Here is a 13176-nt window from a genome sequence, read left to right as displayed (position 1 = left end):
CTGTACAATCTGATTGCGCACACAGTACTATCAGTGTGCAGTTAAACCACACACATTTTTCAATTCTTAAATTAGCCTTTGATTCTGGCCCACTATCTAATGGCTTAGAAAAACTCTGCCCAAGACAAAACTTACTTGCGTTCTATAGTCTCTCAAGCCAGACAACTAATTCTGCTGTTCTGCTGTTATAGCTATAATGTCTGCAATTACACCCCTGAAAGTGCTACAAAAGGAAGTTGAACCGTTTTACAGCTTCCGATGTACAGACTGTATGACGGAAGCATTTGAAAATTGTGTGAGTCAACACTCGTTTGTAGATTCTACCCAGATCCACACTCCTCCAGTCTCTCTCTAGGACCTAGACTAGAGTCATGAAGAAGTTGGAATCTGACTCACAAAGTCTCCCTGCCCTCAGTTTCCTGTCTCTCTTTATTTTCATATCTACAGTAAATATAGAATAAAATGCCTACACATATTCCCCTGTTCACTGTCATTGGGACGGCCCAGGGATTTGGGTCTCAGTGACATCAGCTTATGGTTGTGGTTCTTTCATTTGTGAATAAGAGGTAGTATTGTTCACATTCTAGACTGTAGAGTCCTACAATGGAAGGAAGACATTTTAATAAGAGGTAGTATTGTTCCCATTCTAGACTGTACTGTCCTACAATGGAAGGAAGACATTTTAATAAGTATATTACTATATATACTTTTACTTTGGTGGTATAATTTGAAGCAAATACTTTTCTACTTTTACTCAAGTAATTGTTTTAATACAGGTCTTTTACATTACTTGTAATAAAAGTAATTCTACATTGTGGGTAACTACCATAGACTGTAAAAATACAAAAGTAAAACACCCGAGTACTTCTTCTACTACTGCATACAACGAAGTATATAAAATAGTGCCTTCAATTATGAAAAAACATAAAAATAAATACAATATGAAGATACAAGGTTTCTACCCTACAGAGACGATTTTTAACCTCAACATTAGGTTGGATGTGTTTTTTTGGAGACTTGAAACATAGCACACAACAGTCTCACATGATGTTTGTAATCTCACACACACACACACACACACACACACACACACACACACACACACACACACACACACACACACACACACACACACACACACACACACACACACACACACACACACACACACACACACACACACACACACACACACACACACACACACACACACACACACACACACACACACACACACACACACACACACACACACACACACACACACACACACACACACAGAAAACAGTTTAACCAAAAACCACTTCCCTTTTTATGACAAATCCCCAGTACAGAGGCGTGGGAGGACTGGCATGCAACACATCTGGGTGTGTGTGTGTGTGTGTGTGTGTGTGTGTGTGTGTGTGTGAGAGAGAGAGAGAGAGAGAGAGAGAGCAAAGGCAGACAGACAGAAGACACTAAGACAGTATTGTGAGACAGACAGAGGGCGATAGTGTGAGTCAGACAGACCAACCACTAGACAGACAGTACCTGTCTTCATTCCTGTAGACTCCCCAGACCACAGCTACACTGATGCACACTGCAGCCAGGATGAGAGACCTCACTGAGAATGTCGAGTTCCTGATGGAGAAACTACACACACACACACACACACACACACACAAACACACGCGTGGGTTTTAGCGTACGCTCACATCGGTACGGCATTTATGAAGTGATCGTAAACAGTTGATCCTTGCGTAATTTCGGTCTTGGCGTTGATAAATGTGACGGCTGAACCGCTGGCACGACCTATGAAATCAGGCCTCGCCCTCGATTTTGCGACATGAACAACTGCAATACGACCAAACTACTTATGGAAACCATAGTTATATGATTGAAAGCCAATAAAAAAAGGTTTCCCCCGCTCGCCTCAAATATTAACGTGTGTGTGGTACTGGTGGTGGTGGTGGGCTGGCTCGGCTAATCTCCGATCCCCCTGGCTGGGAGTCCCAGCCCAAGTCCCGGGATGGCGGATGAGGTCCTCATTTGCACCGGCTGAGCACATTTGGCATTCGAGCGACGCGTCAGGTTTATCCTTAACCCATTTAGGCCTGACGTCGAAATAAAAAAAACGTTCGCTCTGAAAGAATATATATTCAAAGATTTGTGCCGCATTTTTACGATTTTTCAAAAATAGCAGACCTACAAGTTCATAGCGCGCCACTCGGTGGCATACACCCATATTTGGGCGTACGCCGCGTTGATGAATGAGGGCCATAGTCCTTCTAAGTCAATGTCGGGGTTCAGACGGGCTTTTCGAAATAGAATTTGTAGTCGGGACATCTGGAGGTGCACAAGTTGCATGAAAATCTTCCCATCCGAAGTTCGGAATGATGTAATAATGAAGACATTTCCAGAGAAAAAGAAAGGAGGAAGGAGTATGTATTGCACTTAATCCCAACATTTTTCTGATTGTAAACCTAACTTTGTTTTGACCATAAAACAGCCATTTCTCTTGTGGGAACATTTGGCACGCACACACACAGAGAGACACAAGACAGGCACACACACAGAGGTTATGGTTTCTTGCCACAATATGATTCAGAGAAAAAACTGTACGTTGACAAACAAGTTAAACAACATCAAACATACAGTTTGGTTTTGTTGGGTGTGGAAAAAGTAATAAAACATTTACAGAGGCACGTAAACACTGAATATATTTCTTTGCGCGACAAATAGCAAAAAACAAGCATCACAATGCATTGTGATAACAAATACCTATAATGACATACCCAAAATAGGGACACAAGGTAGAAAATGGTCTTTATTAACCCTAGAATACTAAACATATTTTTTGTTACACCATCACTAAACAAGGGTATATTTTACCCAATGTAAGATATTCCATAAAAAATATTTATCATCAATATATATTGAGGTACAGCAATACATGGCAACTTGAGGTACTCTAGGTACTCTTTTCTTTTCTAAAAAAAAAACGAAAAATTGATATCATGGGGAGCCCTATCATAGAGGGGCAAAATCTGTGAAAAACGTGCGTATAATTTTAAGAATATTTTTTTTTAAAAGAGAGAAATGCACCCATTCCTAGGACATGAAGAAGTGAAGAAAACAAAATAAAAAGGTCCGTTGTGGGTGTATGGGATTTTTCTGTATCACACTATCACTAAACACAGGTGAAATTCACCCAAACACCTGTCTGTAGAAAATAAATCACACCCGTGTGAACTGAGTGGTGTAAGGTCTTATATAGACTGATCAGCTGTGGTCTGACGTAATGTCTGACGTAATGAAATCACACCCGTGTGAACTGGGTGACCATAGCAACCGTGCTCATTTTTTGGTATGAACAGACACGTAAACTAACAAAGCTGAAATCACACCCGGGTGAACTGGGTGACCATGGCAACCATGCTCATTTTTTGGTACGAACAGACACGTAAACTAACAAAGCTGAAATCACACCCGGGTGAACTGGGTGACCATGGCAACCATGCTCATTTTTTGGTACGAACAGACACGTAAACTAACAAAGCCAGTTGTAGGAGTGGTTTACACCACTCAAAAACAGGGATGTTATCATGTGGGAAGGGAAACAAAGCTACCTTCTATGATGTCACTGAGAATCATGGAGGTACTGAAAGACCCACCCACCTCAGACATCAGGAACATTATGAAAGTTGCAAAATCACCTGTGTTTAGTGTCCTCTAGGGAATGATCGTGTTTGTTCATTCTGAAATACATAGTGTCCCTGCTTAGAGAGCCTGTGTAGAACAGTAACACACACCGTGTCACTGTTACTGAAGGCCAAACATACTACCATCTGTCTGTCTGCCATCTGCTTTGCTCACACTGAACCACAGTAGTTGTTAAAGGTGAAATAGTTTGTTTTTTGGAAGACGTGCACAGTACTCGTACCTTACAGTGCCACAGCCCAGTAGGTCCATCACAGCGTCCAGACAGCTGAACAGTGCGGTAGCAGAGGCCACGCAGAATATGGCGATGATGACGTACACTGGAAAACATCGACACATTCATCTCTATCGACTGCCAAGAACAAGTTAAACAAGTTTTGAACCAATTATGTCCCAGGACTGGTTTCGTTTTATACAACAACACACTACATTCATGTCTCGTAACATATATAGTGGCAGTGAATCTGCAATCGTGTGGCAGCCACAGTGTGCGCCCCTCACTTCTCACAAGTGTGATGTTTTTTAAAAGACCTGGAACATATCAACATAATACTGTGTGTGTGTGTGTGTGTGTGTGTGTGTGTGTGTGTGTGTGTGTGTGTGTGTGTGTGTGTGTGTGTGTGTGCGGCTGCGCGCACGCACATGTCTGTGTTTGTGTGTGTGTGTGTGTAGGTGATCCTCAGCATCTTGGTGCCTCCTGCTATCCTCCTGTTGGAGTATAAGACCAAAGCAGAGATGGCTCACATCCCTCAGAACCTAGTTGACTAGTTGATAAGGATTTTCTTTTTTTTTTAAGTTTCTTTTTTTTTCCTTTTTTCCCCCGATTTTGTAGGCCTCAAGATCAGGTAGATTATAGTTATAGTCACCAATGTACACCGTTTTTAAATGTACAAATATTTATTTAAAAAATATATATATTATTATTTTACACAATAGGTAGTTAAACAACTAATCGACTAGTAAACTAGGCAACTAGTCAACTAGTAAAAATGACTAGAAGTGAATGCCCTAGTGTGTATATAGATTTTCATTCGCCTATAATGTCATGCCGAAGATAGCGACGCCATGTTTAATGTGGTGAATTACTCCATTCAAATATGTGACCATGCAAAGCCTACTCACCGAGGACATTGTAGAAGAAGTACATGAGGACCAGCATGCCACACATGAGAGCCACAAAGATGATGACTTTGAGAGGAGAGTACAGGAAGACATCACCGCTGTCTGCTTTATCTGCTCCACCTCCTCCACCTCCTCCTCCTCCCAATGTTCCTCCGCTCAACCTGTCTCTAAAGGAGACAAACAAAGACCTTGAGAGGAGAGTACAGGAGGAGAGTACAGGAAGACATCACCGCTGTCTGCTTTATCTGCTCCACCTCCTCCTCCTCCTCCCCCCAATGTTCCTCCGCTCAACCTGTCTCTAAAGGAGACAAACAAAGATGATGACCTTGAGAGGAGAGTACAGGAAGACATGCTTTATCGGCACCTCCTCCTCCTCCTGACGGTCTTCTGCTCCATCTGTCTCTAAATGACGTTAAGGGTCAAATCTGTTTACATTCTCCGTGAATGAAGCGAGTGCATTAGGTCGTTAAGATCGTTTCCGGGGGAAATGCGTACAACAGAAGTTCAGCCCCTATAGACACCCTCTGCTTTAGGTCGTGACCAGGCTTTTCTCCGCTGAGATGTGAAAAGGCTGGAGACAAGGCGGCTATCGTACAAGCTCACAACGCGTCGCACCGCATAAAGCTTGTAGTCGTAGATAGAATTTAGAACATGTCGAATTTTTCCCAAAATAGGGATGCCAGTTTGATTTGAAAGTGGTTAAAAGGATTTGATCATCCATCATTATCTTACCTCTCACACGCCCCACTCCAGTAGCCTCCCAGAGCCACGGTGACGACGGCGATCAGCAGCATGACAACAATGCTGGGGTCAAGCTGAGGTGGCCGTGGAGCGTACAGCTGGGCTTGCATCACCACACCAAACACCTGAGCACACACACACACACACACATGTACAGTACACACATGCAGTATTTACATTTCAAATGAACCAAAATTAACTAAACCAACCATTAAACGGAAAGCAACGGAAAGTGTAACGAACGAGATGTAGGTTTTATAGTCCATGTGTACAAATGTAGTCTGTGCCACAGATAGCACTCCCACACCTATTTATTTATTTATTTTATTGTAGGGCTGCAACATTTAATCTAACAAATCAATTTAATTGATCACACACACACACACACACACACACACACACACACACACACACACACACACACACACACACACACACACACACACACACACACACACACACACACACACACACACACACACACACACACACACACACACACACACACACACACACACACACACACACACACACACACACACACACACACACAGGCCTATTCTATTTTGCGAGACACTTCGATTATAATGGAATCTAATTGGCTTTTTTCACAACGATTTGTTGATAAGTAAAAAAATATATAGAATAACAATTTTAAAAGATATATATGTAAGAGAGGACGTACCCGCTGTGCGTCGGCAAAGTCTCGGTACCTCATCAGAACCAGGGGAATGTGGATCTTATCATACGCCGACTGGTTAGCTGATGGAGTGATCTGCACAGCCACGTAGTGAGATGAAAGAGAAAGGGAAACTCAGTTAGAACTAGAATAACCCATTTTGACCTGAGATCAGATTCTAAAAATGTCTTCTACATCCTGACAGTTTTCTGAAAAAGCTATGTTTCTATGTCAGTCGTTCTTCGATTTTTCAAAAATAGCAGACCTACAAGCTCGTAGCGCGCCACTCGGTGGCGCGCTATGAGCTTGTAGATCTGCTATTTTTCAATAGCTAAAGCATAACATAATGCTAACACCAAAAGGGGTACAAATACAAACCCGTTATTGATTTTATATACCTAAGAAACACCCACTCATTTAGGACTATGGGCAATTCTAAAAACACCTTCTAAATCAAGTTATCTGAAAACCTTCAAATATTTATTCAAAAATGACAAAAGAAAAATGGTTGCTATATACTGTAACAAAATGGGGTCTTGAAAGGTATAGTTACAAAAAGAGGTTCCTGAATCCTGCCCATAATACATGTTATCATCTATCGTCTATCACATTTCTGAATGTTTTAGAAAGGGTCTCTAAACAAACTGCCTCCCCCTGGCCAGCCGGGGCACCTGATGGAGGGGAAAGGAACTGGTTGGAATAACGTGTTCCTTCCACGCGCTACGTCCAACCAGGGAAACTCCCCCCTGTCATGTGTAAAGGAGCAACTTGGACACTCAGGCAGGAAGGAAGCATGAGTTCAAGTCCGTTGCTCTCCCCATGTCCCCCATATATGGGGACTAGGTTGGCGGAGGGTGTGTAGAGAGCCCAGGATCACATTAGATAATTGGCACAGGGGTGAAAAAATGGGTTACAAAATCGAGGGATAAAAATGTATTTAAAAAAAAGAAAGGGTTCTAGAGTCTAGAACAGGGGTTCTCAACGTTTTTGGCCGGGGACCCCCAGAAATGCTTTGGCAATGTTTCGGGACCCCCGCCCCCTCCCGACCCCCAATACAAATTGACTGCTACAATAACCTTAATAATAGAGACAATATACCATAAATAAATACTGAAACCAGATATAATCATTAGGGAAGGTGTATGCATGTACTATGTGTACTATATGTAAACTCTTCCACTTTCCAGCCATTCAGTTGCAATTGTAATAATTTGGGGACCCCCCAAAATAATTTGGCGACCCCCCGATGGGTCGCGACCCCCGGGTTGAGAACCCCTGGTCTAGAAGACCATAGGGAAGGAGGAATGTCATGGGAGGCCATGCACCATCAATTTAGTCTTTCGCTCTTCTAAGAATGATACGCCCTGCAAAACACTGTGGCCTAGATCTCCTGCCTTTTTGTTCATTATAACAAGCATCAATGTGGCACTGTGGAAAGATAACACAAACTACGTTGAAGTTTGTGCATAAAGGTTTGTTTGTGTATATTGTTTCAATATGTGAAAACTGAAGATAGCATGAACCAGGGCAGGAATGTCATGGCCAGTGTTCCCCCCACATGCTGCATACTTGCCAACACTCCCGATTCAAGCGGAAGCCTTCCTCTGTTTAACCCTTTCTCCCGTTAATCTCCCGATTTCATACACAAACAACTCTGCCTGACATGCACTGCTTAGTTTGCTGCTGAAAAGTGAAAATGAATCCAACAGTTCCCAGAAAGAGACACGTACACTTCTGAATGTTGGTCCACTTGGTACGAGACTTCATTCTTTGTAACACCTAATTAATACATCCATTCCTTTTTTTTTTGTGGCTTTCGCCTTTATTTTATATTTTTTATGGAGGGACAGACAGTAGGCTGACAGGAAATGGGGAGAGAGATGGGGGGGGGGGGAGACATGCAGTAAAGGCCGTCAGGATCGGGAGTCGAACCCGCGGCACACTGCCAGACTGGATTACCAGCCAAGGTCCCTGGACCATTGAGCCATGGCCCAGGCCAATACATCCATTCTAACCTCTAGCCAAAAATGCACGCAGGCAGGCGCACGCATGCACACACACACAACTCCAAGCTTATTGTCCAAATGTAATTAGGACAATACAGTAAATAAGAAATAAGGGGTTCAAATACCTGATATCATGACACACACACGCACACACACACACACACACACACACACACACACACACACACACACACACACACACACACACACACACACACACACACACACACACACACACACACACACACACACACACACACACACACACACACACACACACACACACTCTCCTACCAATGTTTCATTGCTGACGAGGATCAGGGCCGCTGCCTCCAGGTCCTGGGCCACTTGAGCCTTCTGGCTGAACTCGCAGTATCCTCTCATCACCACCAGGGCCTTGCCCTTCACTGCCGTCCCTGAAGGGATCCCAGTGGCATTGGCATCACACAGCAGAGTGGACGTCAGGTTCACCACTTCATACTGCTCCTATTGGGGGGGGGATGAAATATTTATCCTCATGCAGGGTTTTTGCACGTTTTAGGCATGTTACATTCAAGACTTTTTAATGCCACTCACAATTAAATGTAAACCTATTAACCTAGTATTCTGGGGATGAAATTCAGACCGAAATAGCCGATCTATCAAGCACACACGTGCCACATTGCGACGCGTTGTGAGCTTGTACATCAGCTATTTTATCTAAGAGTCTAGTGCCTGAAGGAGGTCAGTAGACCGAAAGCTTGCTAAATAAATTGATACATTGATTGTGCGCAGATCTGAGTGTGCGGACTGCGGAGCTTCCCTTTATTTTTCTCATGTTCCCTTTGTGGCTCCAGCACCTCACTTAAGTTTTCTCAGCGGATGAGCGGTGGTTCTTTTTACATTTGTATCACAGGGCAGTATTATGCGTGTCTTAAGTACCAGGTCTTATGACTTAATTTAAGACCTGGAGGCGTGGTCAATGCTGTTTGGCCACTCAGAATAGCCAAATGGCATTGATCACGCCTCCAGGCCTTAAGTTAAGTAATAAGACCTGGTACTTAAGACACGCATAATACTGCCCTAAGAGTCTAGTGTAGAAATGATATACAAAATAAAAATAAAACATAGATCTAAGTATATAGGCCAAAAACTCACTAACATACAACATAAGAAAATAACTCCTAAATCTTATTTGACTTGTCTGACATTTTTAAGACCTTTTAAGAGCACATATTTAAGACTTATTTAAGGATTTAATATCTTATATCTTGTTGACTCCTTATTCGGTCTCCATAATGTCTGTCCCCAGTCAAGTAAACTTGCCATAATGAAAGTTCTATTTTGATTCGAGACTACATGTGTTTCTCTCTGTCGAAAGTTCACAGTGCAGGGAAATAATGTTATCTTCAGGTTGCCATAGCAACGCCAGCCTCTGTGCTTTCCTGGTCTATGGCCCTCAATGACGGAACCAAGGAAGATGTCACGATACCAGTCTCATCATCCATGTGCTGGTCCAATGAGCGCTCGACAACCAGCACCACAGTGGGATATTGCGGAAATGAACTATCTATTGAGCCAATGAACGTTTATCAACAACCTACGTGATCTGCAGTATAAGCCAGGAAGATACTGTGAAAGGTTCAGTTCGGATCCATATTGGAACAATTGAATACTCTAAATTATAGTGATGTATTGTACTATGATTATTATTATCTGAACCATGTAGCACATTCTCTATGTAAATTGACTTTATTACCTACTAAAAATTACAGTTAAAACCTTAAACTTCCTCTCAGAACTTTATTTCATCTGCCTCCAAATAATTTTTTAAGGTCTTTCTATTTTTTATGGTACAGTGACTGTCAGTCAGATTTAAAGGGCTATTCACTCATTTTTAAGGTAAATACAGCACGGTATTTGATCTCCCAACTGGGTTATTGAAGGAATTTATAGATACAGTATTACAAAATAGATATAATTTATTTTTATCCATTAATTGGCCTTTCGCCGTTTTTATCAATTTTATATCTATTAATTGATCCTGGTCGCCGGATTTTTATTTCTATTAATGTAGTCAGACAGATAACTGAGTGTTTGTAGCAAACAAAGCAGGGAAAACATATCTTACTGCAGTTCCCAGAGTCTCTGGCAGGTTGCTCCACTTGTTATTGTACACTAGGCAGTACTCTTTATCAGAAGATCCATTTGAAATGTGCAATATGGCCTCTTGGCAGTTTATCTGTTGGGAAATTTGAGAATGAAGCATACATTAGTCCATCACTGGCATGGGGTCAGAGGTTACAGCAAGCAACGCAACCAAATTCTGGAACCACTGTAGTGCTATGTGACCTAGCAACAGATGATGACTTGTTAGCTTGCTTTGGGGGAATTCCTAGACAGTCAAAATCCATCCCAGAGGGACGATACCTTGTGCTGTACTGTGACTGGCTCCCTGGTGTTCACAGCAGCAGATGATTATTGAAATAATATTCACATAATATATGAAGTCAACAGCTAAATATGACATAAAATGTAACATGAATGACATTGATGAACATGAATACATAAGACATTGTCCACCACATAATGTAATCTACCCTATGGCCAGCAACACCCACAGAGGTAGTCTGGATGTGGGATGTGGTTAGCCACACAACAATACAGAATATACCTTGTATGTCCCAAACTGTCTTTCTTTCAGGAAATTCAACAAAGAACCTGTGTTCCAATGGATCCAATGTAGTTAATAATACATTAATAGTCTCAAGCTCTTGTTAATACTTTTAATTGGTTAAATGTTTATAAAATACACAGTCAAACTTAACCACTTTTACTTTCAAAATGTTTCATTGGGAAGAGAGAAAACAACCATATTTACAAACTCTCAAAAGGAGTTGTTGACTCTCTTTCATAGTGGGGGACAAACAATACCATTGCTGAATCCCCCTCTTCCCCATAGGCTATAACTCTGAGATTATATTTGTACAAATGGAACCAAATGGACCCTTCCATTTGTACAATCTCAGTCAGAGTTACAGACCTATAACTGTCCATTTGGTTCTTAACCATCAATCTGGGAACCCCCTGGCTGGAACCCCCTCGAGGACCACTGGGACTCCCTGGACCCCACTTTGAGACACACCTGTGTACAATTACACACTATAGCCTGAACAAGAACATTCCATCTCTTTCTTTTAGGTGTGTAAACATTAATTCCCTTATTTGGAAATATACATTTAAGCCATGGCTGTCCCTATCACGTGTCCCTGCAAGCATGCACACTTAACTTCAAGAGCAACATAATTATGGTGCTAGACAAGTCTTCTACTGTAATGTCTTCTAACACATTACAGTTTGTAGTTAACAATACAGTATAATTTCATTGTTCACACAAGCCCTCTGCCTACAGGCGGCGTCTGGCATTTTGTTTTTGAGGGGTGGTTTTGGTGTCACCGTGTCCGTGTGTGTATAAGTGTAACCCAAGTACCAACTTTTGTCCTAACACAAATATATGCCATTGAATGCACAATTTTGAGTGTCACAAACATTGCGTAACACAAACATTGATACGAAGGTGAGGATGTAAATTCTGATTGGCCCCGGAATGATATATGATATGATGATATACGATGACATGAGCGCCCCTCACTTCACACGGGTGTGATTTATTAAAATACAAATTGACCATTATTTTTGGTCAGGGCTGACCCGACTCCAGAGCACCGATATACCATATAAGCTTATTGAACTACACTGACTTGGACAAATACCTCCGGGGCTATGGGATATTAACTCTACAAACCGATGGCTTAAAGGCATATTCAATAATTACAAGTTTTCCCAATAGCTCATTAACGAATTAATTAGCTAGTAGGCTATAGTTTTTGTCTAGATAACAGCCCCGGTTCATGATGAAAACAAAAATACTGACGAATATAAACACGGTCCATATGTTTCGCTAGCCATGGTTCACATGACGATCATACAGTCATGTTTCAGGGCTAATGTTTCGCCAACATAATAAAGGGCCTGCTTTTGACCCAGATCTTTTTAGCAAACATCAACTTACCTGCGATGACAGGAAAATAAGACCTATAATAATGATCCCCAACATTTTAGCCATGTTGGTAACATTCGCGGCTGAACAATTCTGTCAGCATTAAAATCAATAAAACACTTTGTTTAGAATTAAAAGGATGTTTTGCCTCTTCTTTGATTCACAAAGTGACTCGTATCTTCTTCATTGTTGTACTTCCTGTATTAGCTTCTAACAACACGTGACACGGCTCTGTATACAACTTAAAGGACTACAAAAGTCATGGGTAGGGTAGTTTGTAAAAAACGAGGTACTGTAAAAAAATATATAGTCAGTCCCCTTTTCTTTCCCATACTGCCGCCTACATGTCACCCCCTGCACCCCCCCCCCCCCCCCCATAAAAAAAAAAGCTTTACTGTTTTTGATAGAAGTGTATGGCTTTTCATTGTTTCGTCCTCAAAGTAGCAGTTTTTGTATAGACTTGCTTTCGTTTGAAATGCACCCCTTCTACATACTGTGAAATAAGATTTTCAATCAATCAATCAATCAATCAATCAATCAATCAATCAATCAATCAAATTATTATTTTTCTAGGAATGGAAAGGGGAGTCCATATAGTTGAACAAATGTGGAAAAGATTTAGTAGGGTACTTTTCTTTGGTATTTATTTTCAAGTAGTATTATTTGGCTTCTTTTGTAACCTTTAATAGAGAGGTTGCATCATTGCATGTGAATTCTAAAGAATTGGCAAATTTGCAAGGCTGCGCCCTGCCGCCCTCACGTGGTGAGAGTTTACCACTGCTGCAACTGCGTGTTCGTGTGGCAACAGGTGGCAATGAGCGAAACGACAGGTAGACCTATGTTTCCTCTACTAAATATTACTTTACTAACATGATTTAATACCATAATGT

The 13176-nt window shown here is 41.6% G+C and overlaps 1 protein-coding gene across 3 annotated transcripts in view; it reads right to left on the bottom strand.

Annotated features, from left to right (window-relative positions):
* Positions 1 to 12517, bottom strand: part of sppl2a (signal peptide peptidase like 2A) — a 29369-nt gene extending 16852 nt beyond the window's left edge. For 2 of the 3 annotated variants that reach the window (XM_079496654.1, XM_079496655.1), the window contains exons 1-8: positions 12299 to 12516; positions 10358 to 10468; positions 8542 to 8733; positions 6248 to 6337; positions 5554 to 5687; positions 4822 to 4988; positions 3923 to 4019; positions 1531 to 1632 (exon numbers count right to left, since the gene is read on the bottom strand). In XM_079496654.1, the coding sequence (XP_079352780.1) occupies positions 1531 to 1632; positions 3923 to 4019; positions 4822 to 4988; positions 5554 to 5687; positions 6248 to 6337; positions 8542 to 8733; positions 10358 to 10468; positions 12299 to 12352 (947 nt within the window). In that variant the 5' untranslated portion in view covers positions 12353 to 12516. Of the gene's footprint in view, positions 1 to 1530; positions 1633 to 3922; positions 4020 to 4821; positions 4989 to 5553; positions 5688 to 6247; positions 6338 to 8541; positions 8734 to 10357; positions 10469 to 12298 lie in introns of all 3 variants that reach the window. The other variant, XM_079496656.1, reaches the window with a different exon arrangement.
* Positions 12518 to 13176: the final 659 nt, after the last annotated feature.

This window comes from Electrona antarctica, assembly GCF_951216825.1.
Source record: "Electrona antarctica genome assembly, chromosome: 3".
Lineage (NCBI taxonomy): Eukaryota > Metazoa > Chordata > Actinopteri > Myctophiformes > Myctophidae > Electrona > Electrona antarctica.
Note: the sequence above shows the minus strand (reverse complement) of the source record. Positions and strands in the feature narration are given on the sequence as shown.